Source organism: Lampetra fluviatilis, chromosome 5 (genome assembly GCF_964198595.1).
Source record: "Lampetra fluviatilis chromosome 5, kcLamFluv1.1, whole genome shotgun sequence".
NCBI classification, from domain to species: Eukaryota; Metazoa; Chordata; class Hyperoartia; order Petromyzontiformes; family Petromyzontidae; genus Lampetra; species Lampetra fluviatilis.
The window spans coordinates 13,700,665-13,722,739 of record NC_136279.1 but is presented as its reverse complement, the minus strand read 5'-3'; the positions used below and the strand labels follow the sequence as shown (position 1 = coordinate 13,722,739).

At 48.3% G+C, this 22,075-nt stretch overlaps 1 protein-coding gene across 4 annotated transcripts; it reads right to left on the bottom strand.

The window, feature by feature from the left end:
* Positions 1 to 31: 31 nt before the first annotated feature.
* AADAT (aminoadipate aminotransferase) lies at positions 32 to 21,115 on the bottom strand. Of its 4 annotated transcripts, none has more exons than XM_078856826.1 (15): positions 21,032 to 21,115; positions 16,998 to 17,071; positions 14,545 to 14,737; positions 12,395 to 12,527; positions 11,718 to 11,792; positions 10,724 to 10,933; positions 9,612 to 9,677; positions 9,009 to 9,091; positions 8,646 to 8,742; positions 5,968 to 6,029; positions 5,130 to 5,194; positions 4,343 to 4,449; positions 3,610 to 3,711; positions 3,169 to 3,204; positions 32 to 3,073 (listed from the first exon to the last, which is right to left on the bottom strand). In XM_078856826.1, exons 2-15 carry the CDS (start codon positions 17,062 to 17,064, stop codon positions 3,035 to 3,037), a joined length of 1,335 nt encoding a protein of 444 aa, XP_078712952.1. In that variant the 5' UTR covers positions 17,065 to 17,071; positions 21,032 to 21,115; the 3' UTR covers positions 32 to 3,034. The 4 variants fall into 4 exon arrangements, 3 of the variants coding, with proteins under 3 accessions (XP_078712952.1, XP_078712953.1, XP_078712951.1); XM_078856827.1 differs by lacking the exon at positions 21,032 to 21,115 and adding an exon at positions 19,444 to 19,482; XM_078856825.1 differs by lacking the exon at positions 21,032 to 21,115 and adding an exon at positions 19,033 to 19,060.
* Positions 21,116 to 22,075: the final 960 nt, after the last annotated feature.

Genomic DNA, 22,075 nt, shown 5'->3' with positions numbered 1-22,075 from the left:
ATTTTGTGTACAAAATCGAACACGCCACATTGTCTTCATGAGTAATGAGATGGTTTATCGTCGTGCAATTCATTGCCACTGCTGGTTTGGCAGCAGAGGTCTCAAAAAATCAGTCAAGTGGCATCACTTCACCTCTGCAATGCTCTGGATTCCCTTATGGAAACCCCTGCTCTGGCTTGAGACATTCAGGCTGACCCTGAATGTCTCGAGTAACAACAGGGTCCCCCTCTGATGGGAGGTCAGAATAAAGTACATTGGCTGCATCATGTATCCAGCATGCCCAGCCACTGCATGTCCTGCTAATGTGGGTGCAGTTAGACTAATGCGGCACAGGATGAGCTTGCAGCTCAGTGAATTTGCTGAAGGAAACTTGCCAGCAGTGCTAAGATTGTGAAAGATGCCACTGGGTGGGCTTGGTGGTAGCCACCTTCCAGAAATGATGGCAAACAAAAAGCAACACCAGCAATATGATAATGTAATGTCACCACTGTTAAATGGTGAATGACAGCCATGGTCCTTGTTTTGTGTACAGGCATATCTGTCATAGTGCTGCCTTTTATAATGCTGTTTCGTTATTACGCCATGTCCTAGAGGAAAATTACTGAGGATCAGCCCATATATATGGAAGTAGGTGTGGTGCTGCCCATAGGGGCATGTCTGTGGAACCAGCATCGAGGTCTATTGTATTCATTCTGCTCAGTCGATTTGACACCTATGCTAGAGTATCGATTCATCGAGGGTGAATTCATAAATTCATTGACAATCCATGTATCGAATAATTCCATCGGTTAGTATAACTTCCCACGGAACGTGTGATTACGGCAAACAGTTAATCTTACACGCAAGCTCCCACCCAATTTGCTGGAAAGTGCATCACTTATTGGATTTTTTAATGTCAGTATTAAAATGTATTTGAATTAATGAAATGATTTTATATATTTATCATGTGCAAAGTATCATTCAGGTCATTACCGATACTCCAATGAAGCCCTCATATCGCTCATAGGTAAAACAAATTGCGCTGTCAGTACGCATCTCCATTGGAACCATGTTAGTGACCTATAGTGCCGCTTCGTATCGCGCTCCAATTACCAAGTACGCATCCTGAGCGCTATAAGAGGTATGCTTGTACATGTGTGTTTGAGCATATGTACTCTACTGTGTATACGTGTGAAAAGAAAACAACTGCATCAGCCCTCCAAGATCAATAACATTTGTATGAAATTAATGGCTGTCCTGTGCAGTGCCAGCCATATGAATGTGGAGTTCGACCACTGGCTCAGGGTCACCAATGGAGATGTGCACTCTACATTATTGATCAGGAAGACTGACTTTCTGTATCTGCTGATATGCACATATATATGTTTTGCACATGCACGAAAGACTGGTTTTGCACACGTCTGATGTGTTTACATGTTGTGAATCTATACATTATAACAGCATGTGTGATACAGTATGTCGGTTTGTGCCTGTGTGTCTGGCAAGAACAATCCCATATCCTCTCGGTGGTGCCCGATGGTAACCCTGTGGTGGCTGGGAGCAATGCCATGGGGGGAGGGCCAATTCCAATTGGCTGTCCCCCTCATGGCGCTCGTCGCCACAGTGGCCAACGGGCACTCTGGATGGGTATGAGGGACTGGTAACCCCTCCACCTTCATTTAAATTACTACGAAAACATGCAAAAAATAACGAACTTGTTCCGGACGCCTCAGGGGAACAGGTTTCTACGACGTCTCCTGACCAAACCCCATTTGACGGAGCCAGAAGACTCGACCCGTACCCTCGGGGTTCTTCCAGCAAAAAGCCTATGCAAGTGGCCACGTGAAATGTACGAATGTTCACTGCGGAGGAGAGGCTCCCGCCTAGATCTGCGATTGTCAGGAGGTCCGGTGGACTGGTTCTGGCAGCAGTCACTGAGGACTAGTCAGTCCTCTATTCAGGGAGGAAACAGCCAAACAACATGGAATGGCTCTTCTAAACAAAAATGAAGGGAGTGTAGGAGCGTGGCGGTGAGGTGTGGGAAGCTGTAAGTCCCCAGCTACTGTGGGCTCGCCTCCCCTTCAACAGGAGGCGGAGTGGTGGTAGTGGTTTACACCTGGGTATTTTGTGTCATCAAACACTCCACCCTCTCAACAACTTCCCATTGGTGATGGGGAGTTGTGGAGAGAGTGGAGATGTTCCCATACCTGGGCACTGTGATTATGACTGACTATGGTTTTACAGCAGAGGTCTCACTCCCAATCAGTTGAGCGGCATATTTTCATTGGCTGCATAACGCTCTGTGGAAGCTACCTGGTTTGTCACTCCAAAGGAAGCTTTAAGTGGTCTTCTCAGCCACAGTCATGCCCTTACCTTTTCTATGCTTGCAAATTGTTGACCCCTTATTCAAACATCTTTGGCGGTTAGAAACATTCAGGCTGGCCTGCCTACAATCCATCCTGGGTTTAACCAGGCTGGATTGTGTGAGATCACAAATCCTTGAAAGACCTGGACACAGTCCCATTGGTGAGCTCCTTCGGCAGGCAAGGCTGCATTGGCTGGGTCATGTAGCTTGCATGCCGAAACAGATTTTATTCGGCCAGATAGGACTAAATGGGCGTGGCATTGGCGAGAGAAGAGGTGGAATTATGTGGTATGAGAGGATATGGAGCTGAGTAGACTTGCCAATGACTGGTACCAGCAGTAAAAAAAATTATTTAAAGCTTTCGTGACTGCAGGGATTCATATTCTTGGTTCTTTCGGTAAAGTCACGTAGAAGGGAAATAATAAAATAATACATGACCCAGTCAAGATTGGCCTCTGTGGAGGATGCTCGCGAAGGACGCGACTGGGGAGTTGAAGGGAGTCGCCGTCCCAAAACAGCAGAGGGCACAGGAGTGACGCTCACAACAACGAGCAGAGCGCCGGGTGGCGGTCGGGGGCATAGGTGGTGCATCTGCCAGTCATCTCAGTCAACCCATGACTTGGCAGTGAGCATTCGACACGATGCGTGGCCTTAAAGTGCACATAGCATGGCACAAGCGCTGTGGTAAGATCACCGCCACTTAGTGGAAAATGCCGGTTCTTGTTGTACCTGTGTGGATATATGTTTGTGTGAACATTAAGGCACGTTTTTATTTGTGTGCGTATGCATGCACGCTCGTGCACAATAAATCACGCTTTTTTTACCTCATCTCTAACAAGCTCAGCCAGTCTTTGAAGACCCTGGGGACAGAAACACAATTACACTTACACTCTGCAATTCGTGTCAATACGTGTCAAAGCCACTCCTAGTATAATCTCACCCGTTCTCTTTTGTGTGTAAAGACACAAATTGAGAGTTGAATATCAGAGGTCGGAGTTGAAACAGGGACACTAGTGTTTCATCCACACTTGTGATTACCTGTCTCCCTGTATTTTGATTGCCGACCTGCACCTCTGGCGTAGGGGTTATAAGGAGGGAGGGGGGGGGCAGGAGGACCAGAATTGGGAGGGGCCCAGTGGTCGTGCTCCCCCACTGGTGGAACGTTTCGGCCACCATGCCACCGTGTCTCTCCCTGTGTCCCCATGTCTCTATGATCCCCTACACCCCCATGTCTCCCTGATCCCTTTATTGCTCATGCTTCTCACCGTATCGATGAGCTTTGGGCTGGTGATTGAGAACGACGCACGCAAGTGTGAGGAAACTGCATCCAAGCCAGGGTAAAAATCAGCTCCAGGCACGAACAACACCTGCAGCGTAAATCCAGGTGAGTGACATGTGTAGATGAACGACTTTTTGCTCCATAAGTAAGATCTGCACAACACCTGCAGATGTCATATCTCATGCACAGCACAGCTAATCGACAGCCTCTGCATGTTGTGTGGATCATGGGGGCGAAATGACCATAATTCACCGTGATGCTCAGTGAGGCTTGAAGATAAGGAGATTAAATGCGGGAGCATAGAAAATACAGTACAACAATTTTGCTGCTGCCAAACATTGCATCACAACTTTGTAGCCAACAAGGGCAACCTGGCATGCATGGTCGTTGCCCATCTAAACATGAGCCAAGCTCCATCTTGCTTTTAGTTTCCAAGATATGATTAGATCAGGGGCATCTCTTGAGATTTAACCATGTGTGTCAAAATATATGTGGAAGAATACACGCGTGTGAGTGTGTATGTGTACGTGTCGACTTAGCCTCAAATAAGTACCTGGTGGATTGTATAAATATCGCCATTTTGGGTGACAAAGGTGGCCAGTTGTGGTGCTAGCCACCACCCATTTGTGTACTGTACCGGCCTTCATAGGTGCTTGCTAACAGCACTTGTCCCAAAAGTCTGTAAAGGTTATAAGGGGGATCTTTGTATGTGCGCGTGCCTCTTTTGCCAGGGCTTTCTTCATGATGAGGTCTCGCGAATTTTCCACCCCCAGTAATTTTATCCACAGGAACATTCCTGCCTGGGGCGAATCCCACTCGGCCAAACCTGGACACACACGGAGACATAAGGAAAAACGGTGAAACAGCGACACAGTAAGATGAGGAGAAACGGTGACACAGGGGAGGCATGCGGAAAAACGGGGTTGCACGGGGAGGTACAAAGATGCAGAGGGACGTGTGAGGAGACGAAGGTACGCAACATAAGGACTCAACAAGGAAGGTAGAGGGATTGTATTCTGAGGTATGGGGATGTATGAGGAAGCATGGGGACATAAGCTGCCAGGTTGGCAAAGTAAAATTTCACATCAGACAAATCGCCATTAATGTAATAAATTTCATCAGATCTTCGAAGCGAGGCAGGCATGAGCCTGGTTAGTACTTGTGTGGGAGACTGCCTGTGGGCTTGGGCAGCAAGGTACTCAGGGGGTGGTCGTACAGCAATGGATTCTTGATTTTGTCTGTGCAGATTTCTCGTGTTACCCCCTCATATATGTGTGTTTTCTCCTGATACTCCAGTTTCTTTGCACATGCAAAACACTCATAAATGTAATCGGCCAAACATCTGTAGGCAGGTCCCTAAAAAAAGTCTTAATAATTTAAGACTAAAACAAAATACATTAATGTTATAGAAATTGATAAGGCACACAAATGTCATTCGTTACCAGTAGTGTGTGTCCGCATACGTGTGTAGATGCGCATGCCACCGTGAAGCTTCGTGTGCCTTACCCGTGAGCCATTTCTCGGCGGAGGAGACCATTGCATCTTTCTGAGAGCGGTAAAATTCCACCACACTGCAGCAGACAGAGGAAGTCACAGTGTCACGCACTTACCGACAGGTGACAGAAATGTCAACAACATTTTAATAAAGAGACGCACTGTTTATTTGATTCTAAAATTTGCCAAGTGAATATATTTGCTGAATCCAAAATGTCTGATTGAAAAAAAACCCATGAAGAACGTATACATTGCATCTCAACTATCAATCTTTATTGGCTCAACAATTGCCTCCTCCAGGGTATGGACTTTTTTTTTAAATGCAGTCTCTGACCATGTCACCGGGAGTGCGCTCAGAAGCTAAGCTGGGTTGAGAGCCTGGATGTAGTGCTTGAATAGGAGGCCACCATGCTTACCAGGGTGGCATCGATTACTTCGAGGCTGTGCAACACATTGTGGTAAGCAAAGGACAGTGCTAAAAAATACATTGTTATTCGGCCATTCTATGCTCCCCACCTTTAACCAACCCATGGTTACCAGTGTGGTAAAGTATGGTCAAATAACACCTCTCCAGACCTGAAGTGTGGGGAGGCCCTCTTCCAGCAGTGGATTGACAAAAGGGCTGTACGAGTACATTCATGTGTGTTGGTAACGCATTCCGGTTTAGTGGCAGCTGAATGGTTTACCGTTGTGTGTGGAGGATTGGTTAAAGGCTGCACAAGACTCTATGCGTAGCAGAGTCGCGGGTCTATCCCTGGTCTCTCATTCACACCAGGGTGTCATCAACCATTACGGGTGCCACTGGCACCGGTGTGAGTGTAGCGTGGGTGGTATTGTGCTGTCAACACACCTGTCCACGTGGTCGAGAAAGCCATCGATGCCCCATTGCTCCAGAAGCTTATACACCAAGATCTGCAGAGGCACATCGTCATCTGCATGATTACCCTCATCATCGTCATAATCTACATCATTACGCTCATCATCATCTTTACCACCACCAAAATTATCATCTGTATCACCATACATCATTATCCTTGTCACGAGTCAGACCTCCTCTTATCCATGTTGACACGTGGGTCGCTATTTTTTTTAGCAAACAGCCACGTATAAATGGAGAAGATACACACGTAATTTGCTACCACTACTACTCGTGGATAGCAGGAGCTATCCCGCACATAATTGGAGCTTCTGCGGACCGATCATGTCCAAGGTTCACAGGATTCATGGATAATAGGGTTGTGAATAAGAAGGGCTCCACTGCATTAACATTACTATCACCATCACTATAAAAATCAACACCATTTGATAACTGTCACTGCTCTCATCTTCATCACTTGCAAAATCGAATCATGTTAAACATTATCATCGTTTCATGCTGCTGACATTATAATTTTCATTATCAACATCACAATCACCAAAATCAACACCATCAAAATAATCTAAACTCTCATCCCAAATCATCTTAGACACCATCATCATTGCCAATTGTCACAAGCAGAGGGAAACAAGTTATGTGCCGGCCAAATTGATGTATTGGCGGTACACCGGTGCAGCATAACACACCGGTCCTCATAAAACAGTCTGAAATCAATATTTTTACCATCAAATCTGTTTATCAGTCTTTAATTGGCCCTACTAATTTAGTTGTTTTCATTTATTTTATTTTATTGTTTACCTACGTGACTTTACCGAAAAAACCAAAGAGTATGAATCCTTGCAGTCACGAAAGCTTCAAATCTAGAATTTAATTGGCCCTGTTACGATTCAAAAGTTTATTCAGTCTTCTGAGACTTGCTAAAAAGGGTCAATATTGACCGTTGATTTGGGTCAGGGCCAAGCGATTTTTAGACCGACCAGGAGGGCGAGCACCTCGAGGAACAGCAGCAGCAGCAGCTTTCTTGAGAGCCTCGGGTGAGACTGGATCATCATCTTCGTCGTTTGACCTAAGGTCTTCGTTCATTTATCAGCTTCACATTCCTTATTGCCTTACAAATACTGGAGGAAGGGCCTTTGCTATTGATGCCCCCAGGATCTGGAATGCTATCGCCAATAAACTGCAGCTTGGATCACTACCTGTGAGATCTTCACTCAAAACTGCTGTAGAGGAGTTGTACACCCCTAGCTGCCACTGCTATTCAGTGGCCTGAAATCAAATGTATCGCTCCGTATGACCGCTGCAAAGTATGATCTTGAGTTTTGATTATAGTGTGCTGATCTTTAAAGGTGTATTGAAAAATTGATACTCCTACTGATACTCCTGCTGTTATGGAGTGACTCATGCTGCCAGCTATGGCTGCAAAGTTTGGTCGTACATGTTATGTGTATCGTTTATACAGGTAGGAACAACAGTTCCACACTGCCCACTAGGGATTATTTGTCTGTCTGTCTGTCGTGCATAGCCGGGCGGGCTCAGCACCACGTGACGCGCCGCCCCACGCAGCTTGGGCCGCGTGACACGGATCGCACAAATGCGCTGTCCAACCAAGTTCCTACCTGCCCACTCCAAAGGAACGTGTTTGTTACATTTAAATCACAGTTCTATGATCACTGTTACATTGTTTTTATAGCTTTATTTTGGTGATTTCGAAAACGTTTTGGTTTAGCCATATTTGTTTGTTGTAGTGCAGAGTTAGACTGATAACTTTAATCTAAATTGTCTTATGGTTGTTATTATTTTACTTGCATCCCACCGGGATTTTTGCACACTGTGCTTTTTCTGGAAGACTTTGCTGTTTTTGCCTGAATTTTTCTGTTTCTCGTAGTCACTTTAAGATGTTCCTTGTTCATGTTTTTGTTTGTTGCGGTTGCACCCGATTCAAGAGCCGCATGGCTCACAGGGCAATACCTAATCAATGAAACTGAAACTTGAACCGACGATGGACAGTACGGCAAGTAGAGTGTTGGGATCGTTAGGGTTAGATTTGGGATATTGTAATGGAAACAATAAATGAGGAGAAAATCTAAATCCCTCGTGAACAACCAAATACTATTGAAGGTTTTCTCTTATAGGCATCATTATTCATGAAAGGTCAGTGCTCGTATTTCTCCAACCTTAACCTCACCATAACCGTCCGACCAAGTCTAAGGCAACAGTGAAATCTGTCGAGGGGCACGAGTCAAAACACGGAGCCAATCGTCATCAGGCTGGGTGCTATACGGCAACAGACCGTGAAGTTTTGTGTTCAGCTGCTCATAACATTCGTCTTCCGACTGCTTCGACATCACGAGAACTGATTTTGACGAACCCCACAAGATTTTCTGATCGGGGTTGTGAATCGCGGGAAAAGAAATAAAATTAACAATTATTGCGAAAAATGTGCTTTTTCATACCGCGCATCGGTGTACCGCCAATACATTCAAATTTGAAAATGGACTCGTGTGAGGGTGGATGTGTGTAAAAGTGGATAAGTGAGGTGAGTGTGAAGATTCACCCGTCAATGGTTGACCTGTTAAAATATGGATGCATACATGTTGGACATTGTGAGCGGGTGGATGTAAAAGACGGTGGATGTGTGCATCATGGTAGACCTGTGAGAAGGTGGACGTGTGCATGGTCGATGTCTGCATGTGCAGGATGACTCGGTTCACCAACTTTTTGGGTCCCGTCAAGAAACCCAGACGCAAGCTGTCATCGGCAAGGACAGCCAGAGACACAGGGCAATAAGGGGACAGAGCGACACACACACACCCAAGTCACCTGTAAGAGATTATCACTGAGAAAAAGATAATGATTTAAGAGAAAAGGAAGAGATGACAAGTGAAGAGAGAATTGCTGAGGTGCACTTGATGATTTTTGAGGAAAAAAAAGATGCTAGTTAAGGATCAGGTTATAATTTTTATAATCAAGAGATGTAAGTTGAGGAACAAGAATGTTGAAAAGGGTTCTCTCACCCAGAGGAGATGATCTTGGAGAAGGAATCTGTACGGATGACCCTTCCATCAACATCCATAGAGAGGAAAGATTCACTCCAGGGCTGGGACAACAAAACAATTGCCATTAACATCATCACCTCTATCACGTCATCTCCATCAAACCCAACGTCATCACTACATCACCACAATCACAGCCAACATTATCACTACATCACCTCCATCACACGCAGCATGATCACTACATCATCATTTCTCCACGTCCATCACAGCCAACGTCATCACTACAACACCACCATCCCAGGCAATATGAATTATCACTACATCACTTCCATCACAGGCAAAATCATCGCGACATCACAAACACCCCCACCTCATTGCTTCAAACACAAGATCACCTCATCATCTGTATTGCAGGCAACATCAATATGCGCCTGACATTACCACATCATAACCTCCATAACATCCAAAATCACAAACATTGCCACCACATCAAGGACAAAACAACGACATCACCGGCAACATCAGCACATCATCCCAATCATCACCAACTCCTCCATTACAGGCAACACATCACCGACAAGACCGACTTGCACAGGCCTCTCACATTCCGGGTCATCTCACCTTTTTAAACTGCAGGTAAAAGTAAGGGTCGTCTTCGATGATGAGGAGATCATACTCCTGTGCAATCTGAGAACACAGGTAAGTGGTTGAGAGTAACAAGGCAAGTGGCTCTGTGCGTGAGCCCAAAGAGAGCCCACACGCGGCTCTGCTCGTTTCCACCTGCAGGCCTCAGCAGCCAGTTGGTGGAAGTCCCCACAGGAGAGGCGGGTCTCCGACAGAAGTGCGGCAAGCAAGCATTTTCAGGACTGCACCTTTTACCTTTTAACTGAGAAAAGAGGGAAAATGTACCGTGTGGTTTGTACGTTCACACGTGCCAATCAATTAATTCATTACTGACATTACCCCGGAAACAATTACCGATTCCTGAAATTCGGAATCGGTAATGGAACCTGATAACGCGGACTGATTCACTATCTTTTTCTTTGTGTGTGTGTGTGTATGTCTTTGTCCTGTGGGTAGCCGTAGTGCAGTGTTTAGCAAGCTGCGCTATATGAACCCGATCACCCGAGTTCAATTCCCACTCACGGCCAACACCAGTGACGGGTATCTAGTGTTTGTAGGTGTATGGGCACATATTTGCTTCGATGTGTGTTGGGTGGATGGAGCAGTGGCTCATACCGCGGTCCTGGATTCCCAGGGTTGCTTCTTGCTCACGAAGATCAACAGTTACAATTGGAATCTGGTATATGCTGGTGTGTATGGTTATGGGATGCGTGTGTTGTTGGGGGGAGCGGCAGTGCAGTGGTTAGCATGTTGCGTTACGAACCCAGCAACCCGAGTTCGATTCCTGCTCATGGCCATCACCAGTGATGGTTATCAGAACCAGTCCTGGGCCTCCCCTAGGTCGACTCAGCCTCAATTGAGGATCTGGTTTGGTGTGTGTGGGAGCCAAAGGTAGCCGGGCACAGTGCTGAAGCACCCACCGCCTTGTGTGCCGTGCTGGTCTTCATAGATGCTCACCAACAGCACTTGCCCCAACAGTCTGTTAAAGGCTATAAGTTGGGGGGGGGGGGCTATGTCCTGTTGGCACTCAGCGAATCTGCGATGGGGCTGTGTAAAGTAAGTTGCATTTACATATGTGTGTATGTTATGTGTATGTGCATGTGTCTCACGCGGTATATTTCCCGTTTCCTGTCGGTGCTCAGCGAGGCTCCAGTGGGGTTGCCACCATTGGGGACTGTGCAGAGCACACGGGGGATGCCTGAGGCAGGGACGCGGGCGTCTGCTGGAGACCACGGCGAGAGCACGCGACGCAGATCTGCCGGGATCATCCCCTGTGCATCGCTCGCTACGCTCAGCACACGCGCGCCGAGTGGCTCCACCTGGGATGTTAAGACACGGAGGGACACGGGGGGTACAGGTTTGCACATTGGAGGATATTGAGTCACACAGCGACAGGGGCAGAATACAGATTTCAAGCAAGAATGTTGCTCTCCCCCCTGAAATGACGACCCTAAATTCATTATTTTTTAGCTGCTGTGCTACAGACCACAAAGTCATGTGGCTGACAATGCAAGTCAGTGGATTATCCTCTCCCAGCTCTCACGCCACCACTAGGCAATATCGTGCACTACACAGTCCCGACCTCGTGACCGTGTGCTACAACAGCTTTGTCTAATATTTATTTCCTTGCCTACTTTGCATGTACGTATGGTTTTCAAATAAAAGCAGAAACTCTGGAAAGTAGTCGGGTGGCTCAGGAATCAGAGTATCTGAAATGGCACCACTGGAATCTTGGGGTTTGCATCTGGGTCTTAGCTGCCTGTGATTAAACCAGGTTCTCAAGTGGGTGAAGTCATCAATGCCTGCAAAAAATACCCATAATATTAAATTTGGTTTCGCACTCAATTTGACATTATTCTAACTCCGAGGACGACAGATGTTGGTTGGTTGACAAACAGACAAAAACTCCATGCAGGATATATTAAAGATGTGGATAAAGAGGTCTCACAAAGAGATCTTAGAAAGAGTGATGTGATGATGGGACCGTTGTCTGATCCAGGGTGGTGCACTCCTATCTGTAGAAGTTCTGAATGTACATTTTTCATCGTGTGACAGAATGCTGATAGCACAATTGGGATACAATGTGGAAAAACTAAAACTCACGGCGATGAGGGTGCCCGGGTATGTTGGCGTGTCCATGAGCACGTAGTCGCCTCGGGTGATGAGCATCTCAAACACCTGGGCACAGTCATACAGACAAATATACAAATATACGCATCTTATTCATCTCAGCCAAAAGACCCATTACTGTACGGGGTCCACTGCTCAGGTTTTCTTTCTCCGTAGGCTGCACCTCTTCCCTAATCACATCCATCGTCCTCATATCTCGTTCCACCACATCCTTCCATTTCACTCTCGCTCTTTCGCTACTCGTTCTTCCCTGCACCGCCATTTCTACAGCCCTTACACTGTTTCACCTTCTCGAAACATAGACACCTGCAAATACAAAACAATCTCCAACTAAAGTCACGATGCCGGGACGAAGGTGCACTTTGAGGCCATACGCAGTGGGGAAGCCATGCGAAGAGGTTACTGATCAGACCGAAATGCATGGGTTAGAAGAAGACAACCCCATAAACACTGATACCTTGTTAGGTGTCGATACATACCTGGGCTGTGTATCCCAGGCTCTCCCACGTGGGTTTAAAGCTTCGTAAATAAAAATAAAACATTATCGAGGCCTGAATGTGTTTAGCTTCTTAGATATGGAGAAATCGGGGGCACTCCAGGTGGCTTGGCCATCAGCATGTACATGGTATGCCCCTGTGCAGTGTGCACACCTTGCTAATCGCCTCCTGGCTGCCTGTGGTGATGCACACGGTCATCTCGGTGTCTGCGGATTCAAATTTGCGCGTCGGGGGGTTGTGAACCCTCGTCTGCAGCTGCTTGAACCAGTCAATCAGCTCAGGGATGCTGCACACAACCACACAAATGACAAAGATCCCCCATATAGCCTTTAACAGACAGTTGGGGCAAGTGCTGTTAGCAATTGTCTATTAAGGCTGGCATGTGACCAGTACCATGCACGGTCACTTTTGTCTCCCCAGTGCCAATGTACCCACAATGCATCAGGTACTGAGTCAAGCGAGGGGATGCCTCGGATCGGTTCACATATCGCTCACAACTGATGTCAGCCAACCATGGAAAGCAATCGAACTTGGGTCATCGGGTTTGTTGCGCAATGCACAAGCGAATATGCCGCTGCAAGCACGTACAAACACACTCACATATACAAATACAGTGCATATACGCAAACACACATGCATTTATCCCTCCACATACACACGCACACACAAAGACACACGTAGGTGAATGCACACACACCAATACAAATATATATGTAGTGAGTCCAACTGAGTCGCAGACCTTCAGAAGCAACACATTAATTACACAACACGTACAGTATATACACAAGGGGTAGCTGCCCCTTTACCAGATACAGCCTAGGGTGGTGACCACCCAGTTAACTACACTACCATACAGGAGTTAGGGCTACGACGGACCGGACCCGTACTCGGGTCCCGGGACACGTGTTGGTGCCTTTTCAGATGTACAACGTGGAGCTTCCAGCTTGCAGAACGAAGCGACCCCGGTCCCTCCCGGGGACCCACCTTATATCCTCCCGGGTCAGGGCTGCTCCGCCCTTGGCCCCGCCCACCTTCTCGAGCGTTCTAGCTCCCTCTCGATCCCTCTCGAGACGTGATCACCCCCTGGGGGCCTCCCTATGGACACTCCGGATCACGTGCCTATGGGGTCAACCAGAGTGCCATGGCCCGGGGCAACCCTGCCCCTGGGCTGACACTCTCCCGCTCCCTCTAGTGGGAGCCCGCACTGCACACTGTGCGTGGTGCCCTCGCTATCCCAGCGCTCACCAAGCCCCGCTAGGGCTGGTACTACACCCGCCTACGGGGCGTACGCGATGACAGTGCTTCGCACGCCATGGCCCTCCAGGGCCGGCACCATACAGTGACATCCCCAATGTCACTACACATACATGCATGCATTTACGCATTCATTCAAGTGTGCAAACAGCTCCCTGTACACGTAGGCACACACAAAAGAAGAAGATCCCCCGTGCAGCTTCTGCAGGGGAACATTCCGTGAAGTAAGCACCGACATGGCACATGAGATCTTTGGTCTCCCTAATGCAAATGACAAAGCACCAGGTGATCATTCGAGGCTCAGTTTACCTTGAGAAGGCTCAGGCCAGGTTGAAATTCCAATTGCCTTTGATTCTATACATCGTGTCCAGGAATCAAACATGGATTTTGAGACTGTAGTGCAATACCAAAGCGACTATAACCACACACACACAGCTGAGAGCATTCTCCCGCATGCACACATTGCATCTCCTGTTATCACTTGTGTCTGTGGGCATCCGTGTATCCCACAAATGGCCTGTACATGTCCCCATGTCACCCCATGTCTCTGTGTGTGTATTCTGACATGTTGTGGGGAGCGGTAGTGTAGCAGTTAGCGCGCTGCGCTATGAACCCGGCGACCCGGGTTCGATTCCCGCTCATGGCCAACACCAGTGACGATTATCTAAACTGGTCCTGGGCTTCCCCTAGGTCGACTCAGCCTGAATTGAGTACCTGGTGCGGTGTGTAAACATCGCCACTGGGGAGACAAAGGCGGTCGGGCGTGGTGCTGGCCACCCACCCCCTCGTTCCGGCCTTCATTGGTGCTCGCTTACAGCACTTGCCCCCTACAGTCAGTTAAGGCTATACGGGGGATCTTTGTCTTTGGCATATTAGCACGTGTAGTCATGTGTCGTGTGTCCCTGCGCCCCTGTGCACATGCCCTTGTGTGCTCACTTGTCTCTTTCTGTTTCCTCTGCCACGTTTGTGGCTCCAAGCGTGTCCCTTAGTGTCTCTGTGCATGTCCCCTTTTGTCTCCATGTGTGTTCCCATATTGCGAGTCTACGCACCCATCCGTGGGCGAGTACTGCAGCATCCTCGCAACGGTTTTGGTGTCGAAATTCAGACGGGATGGTCCGGGTAGCTTCTCCCTGTGCAGGGGCCGTGTCTCCACGCTCACCCCAAGGAATGGGAACGTGTTGGGGTTTGGCATCCCCGTAGCTAGGGAGATGAGGCTCGGTGGAGCCTTCAGCTGCAGGTCAGCTACGATCGGACAAATGGGGACACACAGGGAAGCAAGTTACAATGAAACGTGGCGTTGCATGTGCACGTGTCGATATCTGTGAAGTGTAGATACAATATCGATAGATACGCAGCCCTGCAATTACTTGCTCACGCCACTACTGGTAGAAGGACCTCCAGTAACACATTCCTGCGGAGGGAGCTGGTAGGAACGTCGGGTTGCTCGGTCAATGGCCATGGTCAACGGCGGCGTGGTGTAGTCCGCAAATATACCCGACTGTGAGGGTGGGCACAAGCCGGCGTGAGTAGGTTAAACGTTGAGTTTTATAAGGGCACCACGGGGTGACCAGCCCCTCCCCACCCCGCCCCACCCCTCCCACCCCGCCCCACCCCTCCCGCCCCGCCCCGCCCCGCCCCGCCCCTCCCGCCCCGCCCCTCCCGCCCCGCCCCTCCCGCCCCGCCCCTCCCGCCCCTCCCACCCCGCCCCTCCCACCCCGCCCCGCCCCTCCCACCCCGCCCCGCCCACCCCGCCCCGCCCACCCCGCCCCGCCCACCCCGCCCCGCCCCTCCCACCCCGCCCCGCCCACCCCGCCCCGCCCCTCCCACCCCGCCCCACCCCTCCCACCCCGCCCCACCCCTCCCACCCCGCCCCACTCCTCCCACCCCGCCCCACCCCTCCCACCCCCAACCCAGCCCCACCCTCCCCACTCTCCCCTCCCCACCCAGTCCCACCCACCTTCCCCACCCAGCCCCTCCCTCCCCACCCAGCCCCTCCCTGCACGACGGACAGACACAATAATCCCCTGTGGGCTGGTGGAACCATTGGGTTCCTACCAGTATCAGGAGCTCTACAGAGCTCCTCTCGAGGATATGTTGTTTTACTTTTCCACACTGGCCAGAAGGGTGGGCATACCAACTTTACTCCACCACACGCGACCTGGCGGCGGACTATGGTGTACACTAAGTGATCGGGTTGCGGAAGAGCCAACTTGCGGAAATCCGACTTTACGGAAATGCTCCCATAAATCGTGTTTAAAAGAAATCAATGAGCAGAAATGTTTGCGTTACTTACGTAAGCGCAAATAGTGCAGCACTGTGAGGTTGCGGATGAATACCGCAAAACGCCGCCTTCATCGAGGATTAAGGTAAACTAAATTTTTTGTCACGTTATGTCATTTTTTACTTTTGGAGCATTACATAATTGTTGGATTTATATGCTTAGAACTATCTTTTTTTCCCATGTTTATATTGCGAGTTTTCTTCATTTTAAGTTTATTTCATGAGTTATTTGCTGGATGTACTTTATTTAATATAATTACACCTCGATTGCTTATGGTCTCAGCCAACAGCGATCGGAGAAGTCTAGGCCGAGTCTAATGCACGCTAAACGAACACTCGGAAGTGACTGCTTTCTGTTAACAATTAATATTCAAACGTTTCATGGTATTCATAAACAATTGGATACATTTCGATTTAAAGCTTTCGTGACTGCAGGGATTCATCTTATTGGTTCTTTCGGTAAAGTCACGTAGAAGGGAAATAATAAAAATAAAACATAATAAAATACAATTCTCACGACGTTTCGGCCACAACGCAAGCAGCCGTCCTCAGGTGAAGAACAGGGCTGTCGGAAAGACAGCGTCTGAATGGATGGATTCCCTTCTATGTGACTTTACCGAAAGAACCAAGAAGACAATTGGATACAGTATATGTTCCATTAATTTGCACCTGGGAAGTTGGAGGCAGCGACCCACCAACAACTAGAGGGTGTATGAGCAACTTTCACAACATCTCTTAGACACACTTAAGCGGTTGTTCTTTCGCTGTGTCTGTCCCCACCTGAAGACGGACGCTTGTGTTGCGCCCGAAACGTCGTGATTTAATTTAGTTGTTTTCATTTTAACTTATTTTATTTTTTACCTACGTGACTTTACCGAAAAAAAACAAAAAGTAACGAGCAGAGCGCCAAGTAGCTAAACCGCAGCAAGGTGGCACAGTGCGAAATTATCTCAGTTAACCCATAACACATCGGCCTATTTTGTAACCTCCTGCTAGTGATCCTTCATTAATTCACTTAGCCGCAAAGTGCACCTAACCTGGAAAAATCACTGTGGTGATGCCACCATGGCGTCGTGGTGAATTACGGTTGTTGTATGTCTACGCGTCAGTCTTCATGTGGGTATTTGTAGTGTATATGTACGTGTCTTTATTGACGAGTGTGTGGTGTATATACAGTATATGTGAATGTATGCATGTAAATGTATGCACGTGCATTCCTTACTCAGAGCCCGGATGGGGGACGTGCGTCTCGCAGCGCTCACTGCATTGATGAAGCGCGAATAATTCATCTCCCGCCTTCTCCACACACACACAGGGCACACACCAAAGGCATCGAACAAAGATGGTCAGTGCATCACGCGCTTTCTGATGCGCTACTGCGGCCGTCTGGAATGCTCTTCCTTCCGATATTAGGAAGCCACTGGAGCTATGCACTTTTAAATATAGATTGACAACTAATTTAGAAAGAAATGCTTTTTGTGCTTAGTTTGGTGTCCTTCCTCCGTACCTCCGATTATCACGGTTGGCTACGTACGGTACGAAAGAAGTTGAACATACATACACACATAGCATACATACACACAGCACACACATACACCATAACCATGAACAAATACGATAACCATGCACAAACAGTACGCACATGCACATAACATAACCATACACACAAAGTACACACATCAAAAGACAAAGATCTCCACTATAGCTTTAACAGACTGTTGGGGCAAGTGTTGTTAGCGAGCACCTATGAAGGCTGGCACGACACACGAGGTGGGTGGCCAGCACCACACCCGGCCGCCTTTGTCTCCCCAGTAGCTATCTTTAAACACTGCACCAGGTACTCAATTGAGGCCGAGTTAACCTAGGGGAGGCCCAGGACTTGTTCTGATAACCATCACTGATGTATGCTACAACATTATTTATAGTACAGTAAACCCTTGCTATACGCGAGTTTTGGATTTGCGGGTTTCGCATATTCGCGATTTACTAAATGTACACCAATTTGCAATTCGCGAGCCGCTGGACTCCAGTATTCGCAAGTGTACGTGCCAGACCATCGACACCAAAAGTTACGAGTTTGAGTGAAAAGGTAAAAAGTGTTAGATAGGCGAGATACCGGTGGGAGTGCGTCTGCGGTAGGCCGAAATTTCGGTATAAAGGAGTCGAATGAGATCCATGAAAAATAACGCAAATGCAAATCAGGGAGGAGTTATCCTCCTTAATTATTCACCATCACCACCATCGTAGTCAAATCATCATCAAAGGTAATACAAAAAAACACATTGTCCTTTATAACATATTAGTTATTATTGTAGTCGTTATTAAACATCTACCATTTCCCCCCTTAATTTCACTCCTACCATTTTTCGCGTTGAACAAGGTTTCTTCATACTCTTAGGTTTTTTCGGTAAAGTCACGTAGGTAAAATAAATAATAAAAATAAATAATAATAGAAATAAAATAAGTTTTATTTTTTATTTGTATTATTTATTTTTACCTACGTGACTTTACCGAAAAAAAACTATGAGTATGAATCCTTGCAGTCACGAAAGCTTCAAATCTAGAATTAAGGTTTCTTCATTTGCGAATTCTACACGCGAGCGTTTTCAAAAACGTAACCCTCGTGAATAGAAGGTTTACTGTATTAAAAAAATAATATATTCCTCCAGTTTCCTGGCCGATTGCTGGCTGGGCTTTCTCTCCATCCCATAAATAACTCTGTTGTTCGTCGACCTGTGGGGCACTGCCACGTGAAGAGTATAAGACGTTCAAAAACATATCATTGATTGTGACACCGAAGAGGTGAGAATAAGGACGACAAGAGACTGACCCGGTTCTTTTAAAATTGCTCAAATTTTTTCAATTTGTGCTCCATCAAAATATGTATTTTTCCAGAATTATAATAAAATCCTACAGAATCCAAAAAGCCCTAACAAAACATAATTATCTTGGCATTTTATTTTTAAATAACCGAGTACAAGATCGCGAAAAGAGTCTTAAAATCGCGTTTGCTTATTTTATGTTGCAGAGCAAAGGTTTCTCTCCTCGTCGTAAAATAATGTTACAACACTTTGCCAATACGGTACATTCCTAAATCAAGGCGGGTTTTGGTGATGGGTGGTCGCCACTGGCATTAGCAGTTGCCAAGAATCCAAGTAATTTCGCAGGGCTCATAATGCCACCACTCCCCATACTATACAACACTGTACTACAAAGCATACACGTAACCGCTTAACAAGCATACACAATTCGCATACCTCTCCATCTTGAGCAAGCACAGATACACACAGATCCCACTGGAGCCTCGCCTGGTTAAGTAAAGGACCCGAATAAATAATTAAACATGAGATGAATAAACCTGTTATTGATTACGTGGAGTTTCTATTAATAGGTCAGTATAAATTCGCTAATTATTCATGTTAGTATTTTCAAAATGTTTCAGACAATGAACCTTTATGACATTCTAGTGGGTTTTAATGTCTAAACTAAAAGTTGTTTGTTAAAATGTTTCTGTTTTTGTACGATTTAATGTTGTGGTCAAATATACAGAGGAATAGAAAGATCAAAATTCGTGCACGAAAAATTAAGTTTGCAGGGAGTACATACCCTGACCCACTCACGAACATCATTCATATAAATACAACGATACCCCCCGTGTAGCCTTCAACCTGCTGTTGTTGAGGCAAGTGCTGAGGACCCAGAAAGGTTGGAACGGCGCACGAGTGGCCAGAACCACGCCCGGCCGCTTTTGTCTCCCCAGTGGCGATGTTTACACACCGCACCAGGGACTCATTTCAGACTGAGTCGACCTAGGGGAGGCCCAGCACCGGTTCAGATATTCGTCACTGGTGTTGGCCGTAAGAGGGGTTCGTAGTGAAATGCGCTGACAGTCTACATTGACGCTTCCCCGGAGCTCCGAATATCACGATTTGGCTACGTACGGTGCGAAAGAAGTTCAACATATATACATTGCCACTCACACCAATCATACAAATACCATTTACACTCACACCAATCCAACACACCACTTGCACCACGACACTCGCCATTCGTGGCAATGACGTCGCAACGGCACTTGTGCCAGGCTAGGTGCAATTTGCAGCCACGTGAAGTGTCGAAGGCTCACTGACAGGAAGGTCTCGGGACATACCCAGCTGGTGCCATGGGTCTGCTGACTGAGATGACCGGTAGATGCACCACCAGTTGTATCCCCTACTGTGTCACCACCACGTTCATCCACCACCACCACCACGCTCACCCACCACCACGCTCACCCACCACCACGCTCACCCACCACCACCACCACCACGCTCACCCACCACCACCACCACGCTCACCCACCACCACCACCACCACGCTCACCCACCACCACCACCACCACGCTCACCCACCACCACCACCACCACGCTCACCCACCACCACCACCACGCTCACCCACCACCACCACCACCACGCTCACCCACCACCACCACCACGCTCACCCACCATCACCACCACCACCACGCTCACCCACCACCACCACGCTCACCCACCACCACCACGCTCACCCACCACCACCACGCTCACCCACCACCACCACGCTCACCCACCACCACCACCACCACGCTCACCCACCACCACCACGCTCACCCACCACCACCACGCTCACCCACCACCACCACCACCACGCTCACCCACCACCACCACGCTCACCCACCACCAGCACCACCACGCTCACCCACCACCAGCACCACCACCACGCTCACCCACCACCACCACCACCACGCTCACCCACCACCATCACGCTCACCCACCACCACCACCATCACGCTCACCCACCACCACCACCACGCTCACCCACCCACCATCACCACGCTCACCTACCACCACCACCACGCTCACTGATCCCAACTTTTTTTTTAAATCTCGGCAATCGATTCTCGCGAAAGGAAATCAACTCCGTAGATTCGAGGCCGTCGATCCGACTCGCGCGCCCCTTATTGGTCCACTCGCTTCTTCGGGGTCGATGCCCCTTGGCGCCAAGTCAACGTAGCACAGCTTACGTTGAACTATAAAACACCGTCTTTGCTGCAGCGACGTGTCGGAGCGATACTGTGCATTACCAAACCATTACACGGCGATGGAAATAAGTAAATAAAATTACACGAAACTTGCTCGGCCCAGATTTGTAATATTCGCTGCGAAGGTGATGTTGTTTTATTTAAATCGACCATTATTGTGGCAACAGTGGTCAATAGCGACATCGGCAGCGTTTACCTGCGATTGAAGATGTGTGAATGTTGCTGTTTGCTGCGCGGCGTACGAGCTAAATCCTCGTGTGAGTTGTGAGCGGCCGTTGCGTGAAACCCAAGAATCCCGGCGCCAGGGCTGGGGGTGTGTCTGTCACGTGACCGCGTTCTGCGTTTGCGATTGGTGAAGAGCGGTGGGGGCGGGGCTAAGCGGGGTGTCCCCGAACTGGGTGACAGTGACTGAGATGATGCATGGGGTGGGTGACTGAGTGGGTGGGTGACTGAGTTGGTGGTGGGTGACTGGGTGGATGAGTGGGTGAGTGACTGAGTGGATGAGTGACTGAGTGGGTGAGTGACTGAGTGAGTGGGTGGGTGACTGAGTGGATGAGTGACTGAGTGGGTGAGTGACTGAGTGGGCGGATGACCGAGTGGGTGGATGACTTTGTGGGTGGGTGACTGAGTGGGTGAATGACTGATTGGGTGAGTGACTGAGTGGGTGAGTGACTGAGTGGGTGAGTGACTGAGTGGGTGGGTGACCGAGTGGGTGAGTTGGTGGTGGGTGACTGAGTGGGTGGGTGACTGAGTGGGTGAGTGACTGAGTGGGTAAGTGACTGAGTGGTGAATCAGTGACTGAGATGATGAATGGGGTGGGTGACTGAGTTGGTGAGTGACTGCGTGGGTGAGTGACTGAGTTGGTGGGTGACTGAGTGGGTGAGTCAGTGACTGAGATGATGAGTGGGTGAGTCAGTGACTGAGGTGATGAGTGGGTGGGTGAATAAGAGGATGAGTGGGTGGGCGAGCATCTCAGTGGGTGAGGGAGTGAATGGGTGGGTGAGTAGATGGGTGAGTGGGTGAGAGAGTAGGTGGGTGGACGAGTGAATGGGTGAGTGACTGAGTGGATGGGTGAGTAGCTAGGTGAGTGTGTGAGGCAGTATGTGGGTGGATGCGTCAGTAAATGGGTGAGTGAGTAGGTAGGTGAGTGATTTAAAGGACGAGCAGCGTGGTTATTTAATGATAGCTCTGTGCCACGTTTCTCATTCCTGAGCGGGTAAAATCATTGCAAGAGCCCTAA